At 39.1% G+C, this 25,576-nt stretch overlaps 1 protein-coding gene across 12 annotated transcripts in view; it reads left to right on the top strand.

Annotated features, from left to right (window-relative positions):
- Window positions 1–25,576, top strand: part of Ccdc91 (coiled-coil domain containing 91) — a 200,792-nt gene that overhangs the window by 48,312 nt on the left and 126,904 nt on the right. For 5 of the 12 annotated variants that reach the window (XM_070038115.1, XM_070038146.1, XM_070038120.1 and 2 more), the window contains 4 exons: window positions 10,735–10,823; window positions 11,841–12,001; window positions 13,367–13,564; window positions 14,358–14,462. In XM_070038115.1, coding sequence (XP_069894216.1) covers window positions 10,735–10,823; window positions 11,841–12,001; window positions 13,367–13,564; window positions 14,358–14,462 — 553 coding nt within the window. Of the gene's footprint in view, window positions 1–8,330; window positions 8,498–10,734; window positions 10,824–11,840; window positions 12,002–13,366; window positions 13,565–14,357; window positions 14,463–25,576 lie in introns of those variants that run through there. The other 7 variants (XM_070038098.1, XM_070038163.1, XM_070038179.1 and 4 more) reach the window with 4 other exon arrangements.

A 25,576-nucleotide genomic window follows, 5' to 3' on the forward strand; every position in this document is an offset into this window, starting at 1 on the left:
TCCCAAGGAGGAACAAAGGAGACAAACATGATGTTTACCTTTATGGATTTTTAAATGAATAAGCTACATTAAAATGAAAAAAAAGGTACACAAATTATTTACTGAATTATAACTAGGATGTACTATTGAGGTGTGGGAATAGCCTATAGTAAGGGAGACTTAAAGTGAGTGAAGGTAGGCACTGTTTTGTAGCTGGGAGGGATGTGAGAATGTATCTGATTCTAGAAAGAAGTCCAGGCCTGTCCTCTCCAGTGATGTGAAGAAGCGCAGTAGGAGGATCACAGTCCAGGTTGGCCTGCACATAAAGCAAGACCCCACCAGTGCAGAAAGGGTGTGGAGACAGCCTAGCAAATGTAAGGCCCTGAGTTCAATACTCATTATTGCCAAAAACATACTAAAAATGTGATATATATTTCTTTAATTTTAACACTTCTTTTCAAAAACAAATATTCAAGGCTGTAGTTTTTCCTCCTGATTTTAACTCCTTTAACTTCATCCTGCCATTAAAAAAAAAAATCATCCAGTTACAATGGAAGCATTTCTGTTTTAAGATCAACTGATTCGGGCTGGGAAGTTGGCTCAGTGGCAGAGTACTTGACTCTCATGCATGAGGCCCTGGGTTTAATTTCTCAGTACCACATAAGCAGAAAAAAGCCGGAAGTGGCACCGTGGCTCAAGTGGTAGAGCACTAGCCTTGAGCTGAAGAGCTGAGGGACAGCACCCAGGCCCAGAGTTCAGACCCCACGACCGGACCCCCGCACCCCCCCCAAAAAAGATCAACTGATTCCAGAATTATTCATAATATTTCTTGCTGGGTGCCAGTGGCTCACGCCAGTAATTCTAGCTACTCAGGAGGTTGAGATCTGAGGATCGCGGTTCAAAGTCAGCTGGGGCAGGAATGTCTTGGAGACTCTTATCTCCAGTTAACCACCAGAAAACCAGAGTGGCACTGTGGCTCAATTGATAGGGTGCTTGCCTTGAGCTGAAGAGCTGAGGGACAGTGCCCAGGCCCAGAGTTCAGCCCTCACGACCAACAACAACAACAACAAAAATAAATAAAAAATTGAGACTCCAGTTCAGACTCAGACATAAGGAACATGATACTTATCAACTGCAGAATATGCTTGTTATGTAAATATTACATTACACAGATGTCATAAATGCTTTCATGACAGTAGATTTATAAACTTATTAAATTTCTGTGTTTTTGTCTACATTGAACTTCTATTACCAGGAGCATTCATATGTAACAGTATCTGTAAGTTGTATTGAACTTTTTGTTTTTGTCTGTTGTGGGGTTGAACTTGGGGCCTGGGTGTTGACCTTGAGCTTTTTTATTCAAGGTTAGCCCTCTCTCAGTTTGAGCCATACATAGCTCCACTTCCAGGTTTTGATTGGTTAATTGGAGATAAGAGGACTTTTCTGACCTGGCTGGCTTCACACTGAGATACTCACATCTCAGCCTCCTTATGAACTAGGATTATAAGCCGCTGACACCAGTGCCCAGCTTGTATTGAATTTTGTATCGCTATGATTCTGGATTAATTTTTTTTTGGTGGTCTTTTTATGTCTCTGAATTTTTTTTCTTTTAAAATCCATTCTGTCTGATAATAAGTAATCAGGTATCCAGTTGGTTTAGAATTCAATTAGTACTTAATTTTTCTATTTTTCCATTTGATGTACCCAGGGTAATAGGTGCTATTTTACCTATTTTCATCATTGATAAACTGAGATGAAATTATAATTTCAGTTTTCTCTTTTTAGTTCCTCTTCCCTTCTCCTGTCTCCCTGTCTTCCTTTTCCTACTCTGTCCATTTTGAAATTATCAGGTGCTTTCATATTTAGAATGTGTTCTTTCCCTGTCTTCTTCCTTTTCCCCTTCCTCCTTTCCCCCCACCCCCCACTTTCCTGTCCTGGTACATTTGGTAGATATAGCACATTTTCTTTCTTGACTTCAAGGAAGAGTACACTATTTTTAGCTCACTTTATTCTTGAGAATGAAATTATTTGGAGTCCCACATTTATGAAGTAGTATACTTGGGTAGGATCCAAACTTTTTTTTTTCTCTCTTGGTATGTTGAAAACCAATCTGAGGTTTATGGTCTTGAAGACAAATGTGTTCAAGGCAAAAATGTGTTTATCTTTCTGTTGATTTGCTTACTTAGTTATATTTGTATTTCTGATGTATTGTGTTTTCTTCTTTATTATCTGATACTTTTAATTGCTTTCTGTGGGTATTTAGTAAAATATATACTTTTATATATATTTGGAAACAATCTTTAAAATAAAAATAAAGCAAAATTAACAGTGTCAACAACAAGACACAGAGAGGTTGTCAACAACAAGACCTCTGCTAGTTGGTGTCTAGCTTTCATTTTTTTGAAAGGGAAAGAACTGCATTGTTCTGACAAGTGGAGCATTGGGGCTGTTACTTAGTAGATTCTGATCATTGTCTATTTCTAATCCATGTCTGAGTGTTTTGTTATTACTATAATATATGCTATGGCTTTATTAAAAATGATGACATGTCAAATTAGTGAGCATTAGAATTTTTTTCTTGTATCATGAACTATGTAAATCATAAAGCTTACATGTTTTGATTATTACTAAGAACATTTGGTATCTTTATGTCATTATAAATTGTATCTACTGATATATGAGTCTTATAACTTTGCATTTTTTTTGTTTTTAGAAAAATGTTGTTATTGGTCATAATGTCAAAACATAGTCCTGTTTTCTGGAATGCCTTATAATAAAGTCAAATAAATAGTCATACTTTACCCATGTATGAAGAAAGTAATAGTTATTTTTCTTTGTTTACTTCTAGACAGTTACTTACATTTTCATGTCTCTATCATGTACATTGCATAGGTCCCTGTAAAGCCAGGGAACTGTAAAGAACTTGGCTGAGAGTGTAGCTTTTGCCTTATTCACATATCTGTCTGAGTGATACTTGGTTCTTTTCTTGTTGTTGTTCTTCCTCTTCCCTTCTCCCTCTCCCCCACTTCTTCCTTCTTCCCCTCCCTTTCCTCCTGCCTTGGGCCTGTGAAGCAGGCTCTCTTGTCACCTGGTTTTAGTATTGGTTATTTTAAAGGTCGGATTTGCTTTTATGGATTGCAAATCCTCTAACTTGGGCTTCCCTGCCTAAGTGGCACTTCCTCTGAGCCCAGCCTGGTGCTTCCTCGGTAGCTGGAATCATTGCCTGCCTGCCATTGCACTCAGCCATTGCTTTTTTTTTTTTTTTTTGCCAGTCCTGGGGTTTGAACTCAGGGCCTGGGCGCTGACCCCGAGCTGCTTTTTTTGCTCAAGGCCAGTGCTCTACCACTTAAGTGAGCCACAGCGCCACTTCTGGCCTTTTCTATTTATGTGGTGCTGAGGAATCAAACCTAGGGTCTCATGCATGCTAGGCAAGCACTCTACCACTGAGCCACCTTCTCAGCCCCCAGCCATTGGTTTTTTAGAATCTCTCCAGCATTTTTTTTACTGTTCTCAAAGCATGATCCCTTGTTCTCTGTCTCCCCAGTAGTTGGGATTATAGGTTGGAACCACCACTCCTGGTTACTAGATTCTTAAGTTTGAATCAGTTTTTTTTTTTGTTATTTTTTTTTTGTGAAAATACTGTACAGAAGGGTTACAATTACATGGGCAAGATAATGAGTACATTTCTTATCAAGCATTGTAGCCTCCCCCTTTGTTTCCCCTTCCCATCCCATCCTTCCCCTTCCCCCTCAAGTCTCCGCCCCCACCAAAGTTGTAAAGTTCATTTTCCACATAACGACTTGTACATCTCATTGTTGCAATGGGTCCACCTGTATCCCTATTTAAACGATTTGTTTTTCCCCTTCCCCTCCACAAATTATACCGACATCAAATACGGTGAAAGCAGGGGTTACAGTTTTAAGTTCATGGGACCAATGAATTTTAGTTTTCATTAAAGTACAGTGTTGTTCTAAGGTTGAAAGTATATGTTTAGGTGGTCGAATTTATTTAGAATAATTATTCATTTTTGGCCATTGCAAATATGAGTTAAGATTTTTGTAGGGTAACAAAAAATTGGTGTAATACAATTCATAGTATAAGCTTTCCTATGTCTATCCGTTGAATATTGTATGCATATTTTTGAAAGTTTATATGTCATTATTATAGGTATTATTTAGAGAAGTTTCAGCTTTTCTTGTTTTAGAATTTAATTGGATAATTTTGTTTTACTTACCTGCTAAAATTTATGGGAATTTAAAGTTTAATTAAAGTTTGGCTTTCCTTAAGGCTAATTGAAGCCACATTTTAGAAGCTCTTAAGTTACAGTGATATATTTACAGGTTTAGTAAGTAATATAAATATTCCTATGTAAGACCATGAAAGTGGACACTAAAATTAATAAATGTTTTGAAATGGAAAATACCTTGTGTTCCAATTATATGTGTGTGTGTGTGTGTGTGTGTGTGTGTGTGTGTGTGTGTGTGTGTGTATGTATTTATTTATTTGTCGGTTGTGGGGCTTGAACTCTGGGCCTGGGCGCTGTCCCTCAGCTCTTCAGCTCAAGGCAAGCACTCCACCACTTGAGCCACAGCACTACTTCCTCAATATATTTTTAACATAGAAATTCAACATTTCCATAATAATTAAGCTTTTTTTTTTTTGAGGGAGGGGTGCTGGTCCTGGAGCTTGAACTCAGGGTCTGGGTGCTGTCCCTGAGCCTTTTTTCACGTATGTCTACCTTTCTACCACTTAAACTACAGCTCCTCTTCAGACTTCTTGGTAGTTAATTGGAGATAAGAGTCTCTTGAACTTTCCTACCTGGCCTTGCTTTGAACCATAATCCTGAGATCTCAGTCTCCGAGTAGCTAGGATTATAAATGTGAGCCACCAGTGCATGGCAGTAATTAAGCATTTTATCATTTATCTATTTATAATTTTTTCTTTATTTGCATTTATTTATTTGCATCTATTTATTTATTTAATTTTTTTTGTCGGTCGTGGGGCCTGAGCTCTGGGCCTGGGCACTGTCCCTCAGCTCTTCAGCTCAAGGCTAGCGCTCTACCACTTGAGCCACAGTGCCACTTCCGGCCTTTTCTGTTTATGGGGTGCTGAGGAATCGAACTGAGGGCCTCATGCATGCAAGGCAAGAACTTTACCACTGAGCCCCCTTCCCAGCCCAATTTGCATTATTTTATGCTAAATTTATTCCTGTGCCATGTCTCCATTTCTTGTTTCCTGTTGGCTGCCTTGTTCTTGGTGCAGCGTTGTCCTCTGGCTTAGGAGCATGTGCTCCTTTCCATCTTTCTGTGGCAGGGAGTTTATGCACGGGTTAATCCTAGAGGAGCTCTGCACATGCGGTGTGCATCTTGAGTGCTTTGTTCTCCTGGAGGTGTTCAATGGCTAGGGTCTAAGCCTTTCAGTTCAGCTGACTCTACGTTCTTTTTTTTTATTGTGAGAATACTGTACCACAGAGGTACAATTACATGGGCAAGATAATGAGTACATTTCTTATCAAGCATTGGTGCCTCCTGTGTTCTTAAGCATGCACAGCAGGAATTCAGTGCTCTCTCTGGGCCACCGGTCCTGTGCCAGACCCGCTGTTTGGCCTAGGCACACCCCAACGCCACCATTGTAATGCTGGAATGGCACACAATGCTTCTTTAAAGTGATACCTTTCAGATACTTGGTAGCTTTTTGAATATACATATCCTTGATGGCCTGGGCCATTTCTTTGGTGTTCTTAAAGTGAACACAAAGATTGGAACCTCTTGACTTGTATGATTTTGTGGGGTTTTCCCAGGACAAGAGCATAGTGACTCATTTTCACAGGTCATCACTTATAGGAAGAGGAAGCTAATTAAGCATTTTAAGCATCTATAAATGGTGTTGTCAAAAACCAATTTCTAATACTTATTACAAGTTCTATACATACTATCTCTAGTAAAAAATTTTTTCTCTTGTTTATGTTTTACTTTTTTTTTTTTTTTTTTGTCAGTTGTGGGGCTTGAACTCTGGGCCTGGGAGCTGTCCCTTTCAGTTCAAGGTGAGCACTCTACCCCTTGAACCACAGTGCCACTTCTGGTTTTCTGAGTGGTTTATTGGATAAGAGTCTCATGGACTTTTCTGCCTGGGGTTGGCTTTGCACCTTGATCCTCAGATCTCATCCTCCTGAGTAGCTAGGATTACAGGCGTCAGCCACCAGCACTTGGCTTTTTTTACTTTTTAAAAAATGCTTTTTATACATTAGCCTACATACCAGGGGGGATTTCATCATACCGTTTCCATGCATGTATCCCTTTAGGTACTATACATGTAGGTATAGATGCATTCAAGCAACTCACCCCTCCCTGCATCACTCCCCCTGCTCTGCCTTCACCTTCATAATACAACTTCAGCAGACTAAATTGTTCCATTTTCTTTTGCTAACCATATTCATCTTGTTTCATCCTTGCTAGCCCAATTTCATCTTGATAGTATCCCCCACTCCCAACAGAGCTTGTTTTTCTTTCTTCTCCCCATAAAACCTCTATTGCGGTTGAAGTTGTTCTTTTTTTTCCCCCACCCAATAGGAGGGCTTGAACTCAAGGCCTTGGTGCTGTCCCTTAATTTTTTTTTTTTTCCTCAAGGCTGGTGCTCTACTACTTGAGTCACAACTCCACTTCTGACGTTTAGCCCATTAATTGGAGATCAGAGTCTCATGGACTTTCCTCCTCAGGCTGGCTTCAAACTGATCTGTAGGTATCAGTTTACTGAGTAGCTGGATTACAGGCATGAATGGTCCTTTATGATGTTTCCCTATAGAGTTTTTTTTCTTTTTTCTTTTTATGTCAGTCCTGAGACTTGAACTCAGGGCTTGAGCACTATTCCTGAGTTTTTTTGCTTAAGGCTAGTGCTCTAGCATTTTGAGCCACGGTGCCATTTATGGCTTTTTGGCAGTTAGAGATAAGAGTCTCATGGACTTTGCTGTCTGGGATGGCTTTGAACTGTATTCTTCAGATCTCAGCTGTGCAGCTATGATTATAGGAGTGAGCCACTGATGCCCAGCCAGATTCTCTTTTTTAAATAAGGGTAATCAGTGAAGTATTCTGTATTTTAGTTTTGCTTTAAAGTTACATTGCCTTTTGTTTATTCAGTTACACAAGTTTAGTAAAAGTGGAATGCAAGGGCATTAACTAGTGGTCAAGGTTTTCTATCCCTTGCCTCAGCCTCTTCTTGTTTTCTATCAAATGAGTTCAGATTTATATCAAATCTTATCTTAGCTATTAATGCAAATTCACTGTCTTATCTTTTGTCTTCTGATTCCTTTATATTCTCTCAGTCTCTCATCTACCTTTCTTTCTCTTGTGTTGATACTGGGGCTTGAACTCGGGGCCACGTTTTCACTGGGCTTTTCACCTAAGGTTTGTACTTGACCTCTTGAACCATACCTCCGTTTCTGGTGTTTTTGCTGGTTAATTGGAGGTAAGAGTCTTTCAGATTTTGTGTACCCAGGCTGGCTCTGAACTGTAATTCTCAGATGTCAGCCTTCAGAGTAGTTAGGATTACAGGCATGAGCCACTGGCACTCAGCATCTGATTCATTCTGTTCATGGTTTCATTATGTAGTGATTCTCAAAATGCTGAGTGCATTTGAGTGATCACAATGGGCCCAGCTTGACCAACTTCTTACTGACTGGGGAAAGTACACTTTCATTCTTGTCTCAGCATATTTTCTGTCCCTTCCAGCTGCTACTCTATCTAGAGTACTTTTTTCCATGTCTGCATGTGCATGTAGGAATCATACCTTCCTTATTGTTTAAATTTATTTTTGTGTTGGTATTGGGACTTAAACCCAGGACCTGGGCACTATCTCTTAGCTTTTTTGCTCCAGGCTGGCTCTCTGTCACTTGAACCAGACCTCCACTTGTGGCCTTTTGCTAGCTAATAGTAGATAAGAATCTCATGGACTTGGACTTTTTTGTCCAGGCTGGCTTCAAACTTTTCTATCCTTAGATGTTAGCCTTCTGAGTAACTAGGGTTAGGAAAGCTTGTTTTGCATATTGCCAAATGACAACTTCATTGATCCATTTCCTCGTGCTCTTGAACTTATCATGTCCTGTCACTGAGCTAAGTTGTCTATCTAGAGTAGTCTCCTATTTAAACTATGTATATCTCAGAGACACATCCAGTTTGCCTATATTTAGAGGAGAAACTTTGGCTTAGGGAAGCTTACACAAAGTTGCCTAAGGCTGCATAACAGGGTATTTGCTCCTATGACTTTAACTTGGCAGTCATGTTATGAGGTCACAGTAGTATTGCACAGTATGACCTAATCAAGGAATGGAGTAGCCCAGTGTAACTGGACTAAACTTAACACTTTGCGTGGTATCATTTCTGGCTTGGGCAAGCACAGTGCTCATTGAGGTGCTATTAATCGAGAAGTTAAAGCATGAGGCAAAGTTGGGCTCTGTAAAATGGTAATGGCTTGATGAGCCTGTTGGGCATCTAAATGGATCTGTTTGCCAATAAGGTAAGCACAGGTAAGTATCTGGATGTGGAGAGAGTTGGGCCAGAAGTTGGTAGTATGATTACATAGGTGGTAATGGGTTTTGAGAGTGCTAATCTACAATTCTGTGTACAGTGCCGTGACAGAGAGGAGGGATAAAGGAAACATGAGCCTGAGAGAGCAATAAGACAGGAGTTAAAATGGTAGGGTACATCTAGAGGTCCATAGCTTTCTAGGCACCAAGGCAAGCATTTCAGTGGAAGTGGAAGTGGTCATCAGGGCTCAGGATCACTGAGGAAGGTAGGAGCCGAGTGCTCATTTGTTTTAGCACTAACAGAAAGGACACATGGAGTAAAAATGACAGGGATGAGGGAAAAGAAGATGGAATCAGAGGCTAGACACTGTTCAAGTTTGGTTATGAAGGAAAAGGGATAGAGTAGTTATAGCTTGCAGGAGGGATGGGGCTCCCCTCTCTCCCTCTTTTCTTCTATCTCTCCCTCTCTTTCCCTATTCTTCTTTCTCCTCTTCTTTCTTCCTCCCCTCTCTCCCTTATTCCCCTCTCTTCCTCTTTCTCCTTCCCCCTCCTTCTTGTTCCTTCTCTCTCACATTTTCTCTTCTCATTCTCCCCTAACCCTATCTCTTCTCTTTTCCTTCCTCCTTGGTTTTCTTCTCCCAATCTGCTCTTTTCTCCTTCTTCACTGTTCTCTCTCCCTTTTCCTGTCTTCCATGTGTTCTTTCCTTCCATCTCTAATGTGAGACGCTGCAACATTTAGTATTATAGAATGTGAGATCCATGTGGGAGAACATACCTTGTTTTACATTATAGCTATAAACATGAGCAACACAGATGTTAAAATATCCTGGTGCTAGAATGGTAGTATAAGGAATTTCTTGGATCCAGGATTGTAATCTAATAGCCTTTATTCTCTTCAATAACCATTCCTATTTTTGAATATATTGTACAAAGGAGTTGCCATTCAACAAAGCAATTTATGAATACAGTACATCTTGGATCAGTGTTATCCCTTTCAATACTCTCACCATTCCTTCCCTCACTTTTCTTAATTTTTTGGTTATTTATTTTTTTGCCATTTAACAAAGCAGTTTATGTACCTAATGCATCATGATCTGTGTCATCCCTTCAACATTTGCAACCTCCTTTGACCTACCCCTTCCCATATTTTTCTTGATTCTGTGGTATATACAATGAATTCTCTTTTAATACTTTTAAAGAAACTTTAAAATAGTGGCTAGAGTAATAGCAACACTATGCTGATGACATTACTGGCTTATTTAAACTTCCATGACAACTGTGCTCATTTCATAGGCAAGTAGATGCCTGTGGTATGTCCCCCAGCCCCAGAGCATGCTCTGAGTCACAGTGGACCCTGATCAATGTGGTGTGCTAATTCTTATACCTTTACAAATCCATTAGTTATTTTTTTAAAAAAAGTTCATTAGTAGCCAGGTGTTAGTGGCTCACACTTGTAATCCTAGCTATTTAAGAGGTTGTGATCTGAGGATTGCAGTTTGAAGCCAGCTTGAGCAGGAAAGTCCATGAAACTCTGATCTCCATTTAACCAGCCAAAAGTGGAGCTGTGGCTCAAGTGGTAGAGTATTAGCTTTGAACAAAACAGCTCAGGGTGCTGGGTGCTGGTGGCTTACGCCTGTGATCCTAGCTACTCAGGAGGCTGAGATCTGAGGATCATGGTTCAAAGCCAAGCTGGGCAGGAAAGTCCATGAGACTCTTAACTCAATTAAACACCAGAAAACCAGCAGTGGCTCAAGAGGTAAAGCGCTAGCCTTGAGCTGAAGAGCTCAGGGATAGCGCCCATGCCCAGGGTTCAAGCCCCACAACCGACAACAAAATCAAAAACAAAAACAACCCCCCTACCCCACAAAAAAAACAAACCAAAACAAAACAACAGTAGCTCAGGAACAGCATCCTGGCCCTCAGTACTGTCAACAACAACAAAGTTGATTAGTAATATTTTTGTTATAATTAAGTTGGAATATTTCCAAATTGTGAAGTATTCTGTGTCACAAAATGTATCAGTGAATTTTAGAAAAAAAGAAATACACAATTTTTTTTTGAATTTGAATATTATCTCTTGTTGAAGCTAGAATCTCTTCATTATCTGATATGGCCATACAGACACAGTATTTTCACATAGTAAAAAAGATACTTCAATAATAGGCTAGAGTGTCAGTGAAAGTGATAGAGTTTTTAGCTTCTTCATGCTTCATGGCCTTCTAACTGTCTCTCTTCAGGGAACAATGCCATCTCCACTGTGAGCTGCCTTCCAGAGTTTGTGGTAGATCTGCACTGACGTTGCCACTGATGCCAATGTGGAGTAAAGGTCTCTGTGGTTTGGACAAAGAGCGCGTCCACCAGTTCCTCCTCAGTTTCAAGACACCGTGTTCATATTTATTTGAATTTTTTTGAATAGTTAAACGCATCGATTTTTTTTTCATACTTGGCCATTGACTTTACTTTAAGGGCCTTTTTTGTTTTTGTATGCCTGTCCTGGAGCTTGAGATCAGAGCCTGCGTGCTATCCCTGAGTTTTTTTGCTCAAAGCTAACGCTCTACCACTTGAGCCATAGCTCCATTTCTGGCCATTTTTTGGTGGTTAATTGGTGGTAAGAGAGTCTCATGGACTTTCTTGGCTGGGCTGGCTTCAAACTCTGATCTTCACATCTCAGCCTTGTGAATTGCTAGGATTATGGGCATGAGTGCTTGCTCATGACCTTTTTATTTGAATTCTAATCACAGTATAATAATGGTTTATTGTGAAACTAACTGCAAAATTGTGTTTCAGCTTTTATTTTTCTGAACAAGCTATCCATTAAGCTAAAATTTATACTATTAGCAGAAAAAATCTTTTAATCAAAAAGATAATTTTCTTTCTCCTTGCTCATTTTATTATTAACCATGTTCAGTTGCTGGGTCATAAGGTCCCTGAGTGTTGGAGTGCATCTCTTTCCCTGGCAATGGGCCTGGGCCTGGGCCTGGCACTATAAGGCATTCTGGAGTGTGTGTGTTTTTCCTTTTCAATTCAGTCTTATTTTTCTGGACTGAATGAATGAATATGTAATAGGTATAATTCTTTTCTTTGAACTGGGAACACGTTGTGGCAGTGTGTTAGTATATAAACAGTAAGATACGGTAAAACTTTTTTCTTTGGGTCTCATATGGAAAAAGCATGTTAACTTAGCAACCCTGGCTTTTGACTTCTATAGTGGTCCCTGAGAAAGTCAGAATGTCCTGATTTTTTCAGTCTTGTCTCTTTAATTTCCCTTCCCCTGTTCCTTTTCTGTCTGCCCCCTTCCCCTTCATGACCCATCCTGTTGGTTTCCTCTTGTGTTGTTCTCTAGTATCCGGAGTCCACCTTTCAGCAGCTTCTCCCGACCTCGTTCTGGGTCATGAGCATGCATCTCCCCCCACCAGCTGCCTCTCTTCCGACGCGCTCCTCTCTTCACCAGAGAACACACACTCAGACACCAGCATTGATAGCCAGCCTGTTCCTCAAGCACAGGTAATGACAGCATTCATTTTTTTTGTGTATGCCAGTACTGGGACTTGAACTCAGGGTCTGGGTGCAGTCTCTTAGCTTTTCCTCTCAATCTGACTTTCTACTGCCTGAGTCACACCTCTGCTTCCAGCATTTTTCTGGTTCATTGGAGATATAAATCTCACGGACCTTCTCATGGCTTTGAATCTTGATCTTCATGTTTCAGCCTCTTGAGTAGCTGAGACTACAGTCATGAGCCACTGGTATTCAGCAAGACAGCACATGCCTATGTAAGAACTCCTATTCCAATTTCATTAATTTATGGCATGTTTTAAAACTTGTGTGATAGATTTATAATTTCCTTTTCAACTTATTTTCCTGAAAGAAAAATTTGTAGTTATACAAATTCTAATGTTGAGACTAATACCTTGAATTAAACCTAGATTTTTGTGGCACAGTTGAAAAATATTTAAAATTATTTTTGATATATTAAAATATTTTAAAATATTAATTAAAAATATTTACGTATCTGTTGTTATGAAAATAGGCTTTAGTTTTTTTATATGTGAAAATGAGCTTAGCTTTGATTTTTAACATCTTCAACTCCAAAAGGTGAAGTAAATTCCTGTCTTTCCAGGGAATTCTATCATGTTTTCAAATACTAGAGCATCTGTTTTAATTATAGGGTAAAAGACAGCTTTTATGGAGTCTGTCTACTGTGATATTTACTGAGCTTGATATTGTGCTAGGCATTGTGATTAGAGTTCCACTTAGATTTCTAGTGTTATACACATTTTAGTAACCTGTTCATTTTGTTGGAAGGTGATGATTAATTTGCATCCCTGATAAATGTCAAACTCAGTTTCTAACTTAAAGTAATAATGGATTTTAGACATATATTTAAGAAATTTTGATGATCAGATATGTGTATATTTAATTGCATGTTTTCAATGAAGGAAGCGGTGGCATTGATCAGGATCATTTTACTCATAAATTGATTTGTTGAATTGAAACTCTGTAAAGATAAAAAAAAATTTAGAAAGGAATCCAATTGTATATCTACTTAAAGATAATAAAGATTAAAAAAATTTAAAGCTGGAAAATGAAAATAATTTAAGCTTTTATGAGTACTACTGGCAAAATAAAAAACACTTTAGACAATAAAGTGGAGAATTTTAGTTTCTGACCACAAAGATCAAGATGTTATAACATTGTTGATTGACTTAGAATAGGAAATAATTTCAAGTAATTATTACAGCTTAATTTTCAAATATGGTTTCTTATGCCCTTTAGATATTTTTTATTATTAGGTAGATATTAACTCTCTTCTCTGTGTTTCTGTCTCTGCTCTCTCATCTCTTGTGTGTGTATTGATGTGTATTAATCTAGCAATCAACACACACCCATCTGGACATCTCCCTTTTCCCATTGGCTCTAACCCACGAGACAAATAATGGAACACTTACTCTTGTGGATGAATCTGATGATCTTGGAACCAATGTATCAAACACAGAGCTTCAGGAAAAAATTTCCAGCCTGGAGATTAAACTTAAAGTGTCTGAAGAAGAAAAGCAGAGAATTCAAAAGGTTTGTTTACATTTGCCTAAAATAAAATGTCTGAAAGTTAGAAAACTTGAGATTTAATAGAACCCAAAACTGATTAAAAACTTAATTGGAAGAAAAAAAGATGGTGTGTCTTTCCTTTCCTTGGGTTTAAGTTGAAATCTGTCATATCAAAGTATCAATTGAAAAAAATCCTTGGTAAGATACCTCTAGTTCTCAGCTTATGTCTGTAATCCTACCTACTCAGGAGGCTGAGATCTGAGTATCCAGTTTAAAGCTAGCCAGGAGGAAAATTTTATCTCTACTTAACCACTCAAAAAACTGGGAGAGGAGCTGTGGCTCAAAGTGCCAGCCTTGAGCAATACATGTCAGGGACAGTGTCCAGGCCCTGAGCTCAGGCCCCATGACTGACAAAAAAAAAAAAAAAAAAAAAAAGTCTCCGGTCCTACATATGTATTTTGTTGTAAACAACAACACAAACTGTATTAGAGCTTGAGCTCAGGGCCTATGGGATATCCCCTTAGCTTTTTACTCAGGGCTAGTGCTCTACCACTTGAATTATACCTGCACTTCTAGCTTTTTGATGGCTAATTAGACCTACAAGTTTCAAGGACCTTCCTGCTCTGGCTGGCTGTGAACTGCAATCCTCAGGTCTCAGTCTCCTGAATAACTAGGATTACAAGTCATAAGTCACCGACGCTTGGTATACATACATATTTTTAGCCTTTAAGAAATATTTCCTTGACAGTTACTTTTTATTTAAAAAAATTCTAGACCTTTAAATGCTACAAAGTTTGTGCTTGGATTTTTCTTCTAGGATGTGGAATTGTTGATGGAAAAGCATAGCATCTTAGAAAAAGACTTTCTAAAAGAAAAGGAACAAGAGGCCATTTCTTTTCAAGATAGATACAAAGAACTTCAGGTAAATTCTGTATTTCAAATTTAAAATTGATAACTTTGAACTACGAGCTGTAATTTCAGGAAGTACTCAAATACCTTACGAATTTTTAATCTAGTACTTGCTTAAATAAATGGTAAAATATTGATCAGCATTGGTGAAATTAATGGAACTAAATAGCCATGGTGTGTGTGTATGTGTGTGTGTGTGTGTGTGTGTGTGTGTGTGTGTGTGTGTGTGTGTGTGTGTGCGTGTACACGCGCACGCACGCATGAGCACATGCACCATACCAGGGCTTGAAATGAGGGCCTTGCACTCTAGCTTGCTTTGTCACTTAAGGCTAGTTAATTGAAAATAAGAGTATCACAGACTTTTCTCTCTGAGTTTGCTTCAAACCCTGATTCTCAGATCTCAGCCTCCTGAGTAGCTAGGCTTACAGGCAAGAGTCAACAGTGCCTTGTGGAAGTCCATCTTTGTAATGACTAGAGATGAAACCTACCTACTCTGTTTATTCAATTCATACTTTTCCCTATTCAGGTTTCTACCCAAGTGATCACCACTACCATTATTTCTCTATTGGAATACTGAAGAATATTCTAACTAGTCTTTCTGGTTTTTTTTGTTCCACCCTTACAGACCATTTACTCACAGCTCAGCCACTGAGGTCTGTGTAGCACTTACAGGTGCCATGCCATTTCTCTGAATCCTACCAAAAAGCCCAGTTATTGAAATAATATCAAAGCATGCTGTCTTCTATCCCTTCTTGCTTTTGAGTTAGTTTAATTTCTCTGTTTGGAGTTTCCCTCCCGCAGATACATAATTGTTATTTTTTCCCTAAATACTATAGTTCTACTGTCAGCTAGCCATTCCTGATAGTACTGGCATCCTCCCCCAACCTGCACCCTTACTTTCTGCTACTTTTCCTCCCTAGCATTTTCAAAGTTGTTTAAAACTGGTTTGTTTGCCTAAATATCCTTACCATAGTTTTCTTCATTAACCTTCCAATTTATATACTTGCTCTTTTTCCTAAATTTTTCTTTTTTCTTTCTTTCTTTCCTTTCCTTTTTTCTTCTCTTTTCTTTTTGCTGTAGCACTTGAGCCACAGCTCCACTTCCAGCATTTTTCTGTTTAGAGATAAAACTCACTGACTTAACTACTGGGTTGGGTTTGTGTCTCTGCTTTGGTACTATCTCAGCCTCTTGAGTAGCTGTGATTACATTATAGGTCTGCTGGCTTCCTGTGTTTTTATTTAAGCTAGTAGATGTAAATTGGACAAGATCCCAATATGAATTCCCATTCTTATCCCAAAGTAATGTCAGCTTTCCAAGCTTCTTCAGTTTACCCCCTCTCTTTATTCAATTCATACTTTTCCCTATCCAGGTTTTAAACTAGTAAACAATAAATTCAGGTGAATTCAGGAGTTAGTGTTCCTTAGCTGTAGGAAGGCTTTATTTGAACACTTTGACACATAAAATAAGACCTGGTATACATGGTCAGCATTCCCCAGCCCTCTAGCTTTGCCTTTTTTTTTTTTTTTTTTTTAATTTCTCCACTCAGATCTCTCTACTTGGAATGTTTTCTCTTCAGACATATTCAGAAGCCAGATGCTGGTGGCTCATGCCTATAATCCTAGCTACTCAGGAGGCTGAGATCTGAGGACTCAGGTTTGAAGTAAGGTGGAACAGGAAAGTCCATGAGACTCTTTAGCTCAGATTAACCACATACACACAAAAAGGTCAGAAGTGGTGCTGTGACTCAAACAGTAGACCACTAACTATGAGCAAAAGGCCTTGGGACAGTGCCCAGGCCCTGAGTTCAAGCCCCAGGAATGGTATATACACAAAAAAGGCAGAAATAGGGAAGAAAGGTGAGAAATCTGTCTTTTCCCTGTCTACTGGGGACATTGTTTAGTGGATTTACCCCAGAAATATATATTTTAATCTGATCTATCGATTACAAACCTCCAATATATTGAACTTACAGTAACTGGCTTAATATTTCTTAAAGAGAAGTGCTTCTCAGCTAATTTGATTTTTGGTAGATCTTGTTGTATTTCCTAATTTAGGACACTAGGGCAAAATACTTTCTAGGCAATGAATAAACTCTTAGGTAGAAAAAGGAGATGAGTAAAGGTATAGGTAACTAAGTGAGGGAGTGAGTTGCATTTTCCAGGTTTGGGTAGTATAGTATAGTATAGGACTATGTGTTAGGTATTCTGGAGATGTGTTTTTCAACAGTAATATTTGGGTTATCCACGCTTGATTTGGCAAAAATTAGGCTTTATTTATGATTCAATAGAGATTCAGGCATGACTGAATTATATATCATGTAATAATATATATGATGTATAGTATGATTATATATTATAATTATACTAATACAATAATATACTATAATATATCATCATAAATAACAAAAAATTCTTTTTTTTTTTTTTTTTTGGGTCCGGTCGTGGGGCCTGAACTCTGGGCCTGGGCACTGTCCCTTAGAAATTCAGCTCAAGGCTAGCACGCTACCACTTGAGCCATAGCCCCACTTCCGGCTTTTTTTTTTTCTGCTTATGTGGTGCTGAGGAATCGAACTCAGGGCCTCATGCATGCAAGGCAAGCACTCTACCACTGAGCCACCTTCTCAGCCCCACAAAAAGTTTTTTTATATTTCAATAACCATTTAGCATTTATGTTGGTCTTCACTAGAAAACACTCAAAGTACTCTATGTCTGAGTATTTATGGTCCTTCAAGTATGTTACTATTCTAATACTAGCTGAGTTTGATGGCTCAATGGCTCACACCTGTAATCCCAGCTATTCAGAGAGCTGAGACCTGGAAGACTGTAGTTCTAGGCCAGCCCAGGCAGAAAAATCTGAGAGATTCTCTCTCTAATTCACCAGCATAAAGCTGGGCCTGGAGACATGGCTCAAGTGATAGAGGAACAGTCATGAGCAAGCAAGCCAAATGAGCTTGTGCCCCTGTACTGGTGCATATATATGACTGCCCATGCATATATCTCAATGAAAAGCTCAGAATAAGTCACTTAATGGAGACTAAAGAAAATGAATTTCTCTCAGCATATAGTACTGTGTCTTTTTTTTAATTTTATTTTTGTCAGTCGTGGGACTTGAACTCTGGGACTGGGCGCTGTCCCTCAGCTCTTTAGCTCAAGGCTGGCGCTCTACCACTTGAGCCACAGCGCCACTTCTGGCTTTTTCTGCTTACGTGGTGCTGAGGAATTGAACCCAGGGCCTCATGCTTGCAAGACAAGTACTCTACCACTGAGCCACCTTCCCAGCCCCCTTCCCAGCCCAGTACTGTGTCTTTTAATACCATACCATGTATGTATGGGATTCATAGACATGGTTTCACATAAGGAATTAATCCTGAGGGAGCATTTATTCAGTTATTCATCCAAGCATATTAATTGAATACTTACTATGTGCCCCATATTGCTCTAGTCTCTGAAAAGGAAGTTCCCAATCCCATAGCATTTATAATCTGGTAGGAAAAAGACAAAATAAGACAAAGTCAAATAACAAGTGGGGGATTAGTGTTAAGAGGAATTAAAAAATTTTGGAACACTTATCTCTAACCACCCAAAAGCCAGAAGTAGAGCTGTGATTCAAGGGATAGAGTGCCAGCCTTGAGTGATAAAGCTACAGTAGCCCCCGAGTTCAAGCCTCAGTACTGACACAAAGAAAAAGAAATGTTAGGAGATATGTATGCATATATATATAATCATGACTAATGCTAATTCTGAAAAATGTGGATGATGTAGAAAAAAAGCAAGATTCATATTTCTTTATCAATATGAAGATTCTAAGAACATTTTACCTGATTTCAGATCTCACAGCTGGTACTTTACTATTGAGCTACACCTCTACTTGTGGCTTTTTTTGGTGGTTAGATGGAGATAAGAGTCTCATGGACTTTCCTGCCTGGGCTGGTTTTAAACTGCAATCCCCAGATCTCAGCTTCCTGAGTAGCTAGGATTACAGGTGTGAGCCACCAGCATCCCCCCCCTCCCCACTATAATATTGGGGCTTTGGATGTGAAAGAAGATCAAATATTCTTAGGCCAGGTTTGGAGGGGTTCTAGTATGCCAGAGAAAATGTCAGAGTAATTGATAAGTGGAGCATGTGTAGGACACCTTTAATCAAACATTTGAAAGTCAGCATTAAATATAACAGAGAAATCTAAGTTGGTTGTATGCATTACAATCTGATTACTGTGTAGTTGGAGGGAGGATGAATGTGCATAGGAAGGAAGGAGAGGTGTAGTACAGCTGTGGGACAGTAGGGTGTGTCCAGTTCTGTCCAGGGTGTGCACAGAACCAGAGGAAGAAGAATGAGTCATGCTGCACTACTCAGTGGGCTATTTAAAGAACATTCCCAAAATAAGAGAGTTCCTTATCTAAGGACAGTTTAGATTCCCTTTCATCTCCTTTCTGTGACTACCCTAGCAAGTGTGTCAGGAGCAGCACCCCATTGCACCCCAGCTTTTCAGTGGCAGCACCCTGCCCAAAGTGGTGCTCCCTAAAGAAAATTAGATATTGGCCATGGATGACCACACAGATCTTGTAGCCACCCAAGACAATCTTACGGTTACAAGCAGGGCGGCTCCCACGCAGCGCAGGTGCACATGACTCCTCCTGAGCTCCAGCCCTTGGGAAGTGTGGGCCCAAAGCCATCCGTGCTGCACTGAGGGACCTGACATACTGCCATCTGCCCTTCCCAACCGCTTCAGCTGACATTGTTTTTCCTCTTCATGTCTCATTCCTTTTAAAAATTTTTCTCCTAAAACTGAGTAGAATCTTGTTTGTTTTTATTGTTTGACTATTTCCCCAGAGTCTACACAGAGTCTTCCTAGTTACTTACAGCTGCACATAGTTACTGTATCTTGTTTAGCCACTGAGTTAGCGTCTCCCACACAGTAGCTGGGGCCTTTTATTATAAGTCTGGGTCCCTGGGACAAGGGTGGGTAAGTTCCTTCATGGAGAAGAGTGGTGAGGGTTGGCTGCTCTGGAATTTTACCCACTACCTAACTCACCCAGCCCCAGGCAACTCCTATGCTTAGGTGCAGACAGAGTAGGTGATGTATTTACACCTTATTTTCTTGTGTGCTGGTACTAGGGCCTAAACTTATGGCTGAAGCACTATCCTTTAGTTTTTCACCCTTCTGGCTTTTTGCTGGCTCATTGGAGGTAATAGTCTTATGGACTTTTCTGCCCAATGCTGGTTTTGAAACAGGATTCTTAGATCTCAGCTGCCTGAGTTGCTAGGATTCAAGGCTTGTGCCACCAGAGCCTGGCTCAGTTGGATTTGGATGTCTCCCTCATTTGTTAGTTTTATTCTCAAGCAATATACTTCCTAAATAATTTATATTATTTTGTATGTGTCCATTTTATACATGCCTAAAATGTGTTCTTTGATTTCCTTTTGAGTTTCTACTAAACTTCCCTTAACTCTTTTTCTTTTAAAACACACTTTTCATAGCAATATAGTCTAGTAAAATTTCAATTAGTATAGAAATCTGTAGCTTAGAAAATGAAAGTTGCCCATAATTTTACATTCTCCAAATAGCAGCTTCTGAGAAAATGCTGTTAATTTTCATTCCAGGATATCATATAGATTTACAGTTTAGGCATCATGCAAATGGGATGCCTGTTTTACCAGGTCTGTGCCTACCCTGAACTTTACCAGTCTTTTTCTGTTTGCCAACTAGAGGAATACAATATATCTCCTGTTTTGGATGTTTTACTTATTATGTTGCTTTTGTATGGCTACCAACCTTTCAATTTCTTCCCTGCATTTATCTCTCAGATTTTTGTTTGTTTATTTACTTACCTGCTTTTTATTGTGGTGGTAGAGATGGAGCCCAGGGGTTTGTACATACTAGGCAAGGGATCCACCATTGAGTTATATCCTATCCACCTCTCTATGGTTTTCAGGAGCTTCTGTAAGTTAGGATTATTTATACTTTACTAGTTAGAATGAGATGTTTTCTGTTTTAAATTTTCTGTGTTCATGGCATTTCTTACTATGTTAAATAAATAGTTGGATAAGTGATGTGGTAGTTTGAGTTGAAAAAATATTAGTCCATATCTTAGTCACTTTATAGTTTCACTTTATGTGTAACTTTTGATTCTTTAGTACTTTGTGTTGACTGAGTGAGGTGTGGGATGCAGTGACTACTTTACCCAAATGTCTAGTTTGCTAACCTTCAAGAGTTTATAGAGCAACTCTTCCATCCACTTGCTCTGTGCTCTCAGCGTCTGCATGCGCCAGAGCTCCAGTTACACTCAGTGTACTCTGGACTCTGCACTCAGTGTTCTTTTTGTGGTGTCTGTGTATTCATGTAGTACCATCTACATTGTTTTAATTCTTGTTTCACTACACATTGGGCATTTTGTAGAACTAAGAAAAGGGAGCCAGGTACCAGTGGCTCATGCTTGTAATCCTAGCTACTCAGGAGGCTGAGATCTGAGGATCATGGTTCAAAGCCAGCCCAGTCAGTAAAGTCCGTGAGACTCTTATCTCCAATAAACCACAAGAAAATCGGAAGTGGCGCTGTGCCTGAAGTGGTAGAGTGCTTGCCTTGAGCTGAAGAGTTCAAGCCCCATGATCGACAAAAACAAAACAAAACGAAGAAAAGGGAGCTTTCTTCTTGTCTCTTGTGCTTTATGAAAACTGTTGTAATGTGATAGATTATTAGATTTGTAAATGGAAAATTCACACTAATTTCTAAATTTAATCTTTTGTGTGTGTATGTCAGTTCTAAGGCTTGAACTCAGGGCCTTGGGCATTGTCTCAGCTTTTATGCTCAAAGTGAGTGCTCTACTACTTGAACCATAGCTCTACTACTGGCTTTTTGCGACTTAATTGGAGATAAGAACCTCATAGACTTTTCTACCTGGATAACTTTGAACCATGATTCTCAGATCTTAGTCTCTTGAGTAGCTAGGATTACAAGCATGAGCAACTGGTTCCCAGCCCTAAGTGTAATCTTACGTTAAATGTTATGTTTATCTCTCTGTTCCAGGCTCTTCAAGTACTTTTTAATTGAACTCTGTAGCTTTTGCTTAGAGCTTCTAGACATCTATAGTTAACTTATTCCTAAAAATATTTTAAGGGCTTTTGTTCACTTCATATATAATGAAATGTGCCTCATTTAGAAATCAGATTTTTTGTAAGCTCACCCTGCCCTCTAGACGATAGGGTAAAATGTTTTATTTTTAACTTTTTACTGTAAAGATACTATACAGAGGGTTACAGTTACATGAGTAAGGTAATGAGTACACTTCCTATTGAGCATTGTTACCCCCTCCATTGTTTTCCCCCTACTATCCCTTCCCTCGGGTAAAATGTTTTGAACACTTCTCTAACATTGCAATCAGTTGTGTTCAAAATTCATAACAAACTTGGACATCTATACTCTCCCAGAAACTCTGTTAGGCAGTGAAAATACCAACAAATACATTCACCAGATGAATGAGCAAATGAATGCACACCAAACGGTTGTCCTACAGAATGAAGTGTGGGATTCCTAACTGCGTGGAAATTGTTAGTGATGAGACTCAGAACGTGATGGGGCAGGGTGGAGGGGTGCTTCTTGTGGAGGTAGTGGCACCTGTGTAGTCTCCCAGTTAGGAGACAGTCTGTTTGAAGACTACTCCTGTCAGTGTTTCAGAAGTGAGAGTATCTATTTTATGTCAATATGAGAATACAAGGGAAAAGCATTTAGCTGTGTCTGAAACAGTTGCTGGAGACTATTTGAAGATGTTTGTAGCAGTTGAGTAACTGCATTTTCATTGTAGGAGGACATTTTTTGCAGTTGATAAGGATGGGTTGAAGGAAGATGAGGTTGAGAGAGTTCTTTAGATCCTGGCAGAAAACTTGAGGAATTCAATAACTCTTGGGACTAAGGAAGAGAAAGGTGTTCAGTATGACTTTGCTTTCAGATTTATGAAGACCTCAGGCCCTAATTTATCAACTTTCCCCATCTACTATTTTTTAAGTATATGAATAACAAAAATAATCATTATTTCTTTGATATTATAACACATGAATAATGAAGTTAGTGGATAGAGATGGTCAGAGGAGGATACATAATTAGTATATCTAAATCTTCTTGCTTCTCTTCAGTCTGGTTAGCATTCTTTTGCTCTGCAGTACCATGATCCTGGCCTAGGAAACATTCCCCTTCCACCCTGAACCACTGCATGTGACTTTGGTGTGCTTTGCCCCAGTGTCCATGCTGAAGGTCACATAATTCTTCACATCTGACCATTTCATTCTCATTTCTGTTTTCCCTAGGATTAAGAGTAATCTTCTCAAATGCTTTTACAAGCTTTTATTTTCCTTACTTGTAGAACAGGAGTAAGAGCAGGAGAAGCATTAATGGCACCAGTGACTCTAGCTATTATGAGGATTGGATGAGTTTATGTTCTGGCATATGGTGATGTATAAATCTTTCACTCACATTCTTTTTATTACTTGTTTAGTAGCTAATAGTCTGTAGAAGCCATGAGATTTGAGATGATGTCTTTATTTTGGTTTTGTGTAGCAGAGAATATACTAATATTAAAAACATAATGCATAGTCATTTTATGAATGAATATCATCTGGAAACATGCTAATGAACTATTCAGAGGCTACTGCAGAGGCAGAATTGTACTATTTGTTGTAGTGTAATAGAATAAGAAAAGGTCCATTATGTTCTGTTGTGTCTATTGTAAAAAAACACCTCTGAAATGTTTTTTTAATCATTTGAAGAAATGTATTAGCATGAAAATAATTGATATGTATAGACAGAAAAGGAAAGCAAAAGAAACATTAATTTAAAAATAGTAGATACTTAATACGCGTTGATGTTGCAGTGATGGTGCAGTGGCTCATGCCTATTGTTCTTTCTGCTTGTGAGCCTGAGGCCAGCCTGGACAAATAGGTCACAAGACTCCTTCTCAACCAGGAGTTAGGCATGGAAGCTTGCGCCTTTCATCCCACTTACAGAAGAAACATAGACTAAGGGGATCATGGTCTAGGCATGCACCCCAGGCAAAAAGTGAGACCCTATCTTCAAACTAACATGAGTAGAAAAAGACCATGGACATCACTCAGTGGTAGAGCTGTCTGCACCGCCAACTGTGAGACCCCGGATCTAAATCTAGTGCCATGTCAAAAGAGCAACAAAACAGAACAAAATACCACCACCACCAGAAAAGAAAATTTAAAAGCAGATGGTTTGGTTTGGATGCATTATTTTTGTTGCAAATGTGTTTATACATTCATTCATTCAACAAATATTTATTGTATTTACTTTTTTTTTTTTTTTTTTGGGTCGGTCATCGGGTCATCGGTCATCTGTGCCTGGGCACTGTTCCCCAGCTCTTCAGCTCAAGGCTAGCGCTCTACCACTTGAGCCACAGCACCGCTTCCGGTTTTCTAGTGGTTTATTGGAGATAAGAGACTTTCCTGACCGGTCTGGCTTTGAACCTCAATCCTCATCTCAGCCTCCTGAGTAGCCAGGATTACAGGTGTGAGCCACCGGCGCTCCGCTGTATTTACTTTCTAAACTGCCAGCTACCACTGTTTTGTATCCTAAGGAAAGAAAACAAAAAAAGGACTTTTTAGGGAGCTTCTATTTTGTGAAGGATGGCTGATTGTTAAATATAGCAGAAGATGATTATAACTCAAACAGGTGATGGACAAGGAGATCAGAAACAGGAGTCAGGGTATTATTTTGGGGAGGACTGAGGAATAGTTGGATTTCCAAGGTGACTTTTGAGTAAACAGTCAGGTGCTGATAAGGTTGAAATATGTAAAAAGATAATTCTTGTGGAGTTATAATGTGTGGAGGCCGGGGATGTGTAGGGTTTAATGACTGATTTTTGGGGACTATCATTTTAATTCATGTGTTAAACCATACATACTTGAAACATACAGCTGTAGCTGGAACTACAATAACTTTGTGAGCTTGCTAATATTTAGAGTATTTCTTATACATCTTTTATTATTCAGATGAATTTAATATTTGAGTCATTGTAGTTACTTTCTTAGACATTCTTAAACTTCCATTCTGTTCATAAGAAATGTCATAACTAGCCAGGTGCTGGTGACTCATGCCTGTAATCCTAGCTACATAGGAGGCTGAGATTTGAGGATTGCAGTTCAAAGCCAGACAGGGCAGGAAACTTGTGAGACTCTTATCTCCAATAAACCACCAGAAAGCCAGAAGTGGTGCTGTTGCTCACGTGGTAGAGTGCTAGCCTTGAGCTGAAGAACTGAGGGACAGTGCCCAGGCCCAGAGTTCAAGCCCCACAACCAACAACAACAAAAAAAAAAAGTCATAACTAGCTGAGCTCAGGCCAGTGTCTTGCACCTGTGACACTTAGCTACTCAGCAGGCTGAAGTCTTAGATCATGTTTTTAAAGCCAGCTCTGGCATTAAAGTCTGTGAATGAGACTTCTATTTCTAGTTAACCACCAACAAGCTGAAGTGGAGCTTTGGCTTCAGTAATAAAGCACTAGCCTTGAACAACCACACAAAACAGATTTTTTTTCTTAAGAGTTCAAAGATATAACCTTGTATATACTTTCTCAAAGAATGCTTGAGAACAGAATCTTAGCTATCTTGCTATTTTACATTGTCATGTAGACAAAGATACTTGAACTGCAAGCCAGCTTGACTTTCTGCTTCAGCTAATTGAAGCTATGTTTTGTCTTTTGTGCGCTAAATGTTTCTTGCTGTAGCATTTTGATTACTCACATGCAACTCATTTCTTCCTATGCCAGTCTTTCAGTGTCTTCTGTGACTTGAAACGTGGAGAAATAGAAAACTATAAACTAACAACAAGACTGGAGTCAGCAAACATACATATAGAATTAATATAAGGTGGCCAGCAGAAATTGTTCAGGTGATTATTTTCTAAACATGTATTAACATTGAGGTACAAAGTTTTATTCTCTGTTTGCTAAGTAATAAACAGCAAGTGCAACATGACAGCCTGTGTGTAAAGGAAAGCTATCTACTTCTTCCTTGGTGATAGTTGGGTAATAGTTTGGAAAATTTGTACTGATTGAGGCATTACAATTTAGATGAAGTGCTTATACCTAAAAGTAGCAACAGTGAAGATACAGAGGCTAA

This window comes from Dipodomys merriami, unplaced genomic scaffold (assembly GCF_024711535.1).
Source record: "Dipodomys merriami isolate MVZ:Mamm:240054 unplaced genomic scaffold, mDipMer1.0.p SCAF_10, whole genome shotgun sequence".
NCBI lineage: Eukaryota > Metazoa > Chordata > Mammalia > Rodentia > Heteromyidae > Dipodomys > Dipodomys merriami.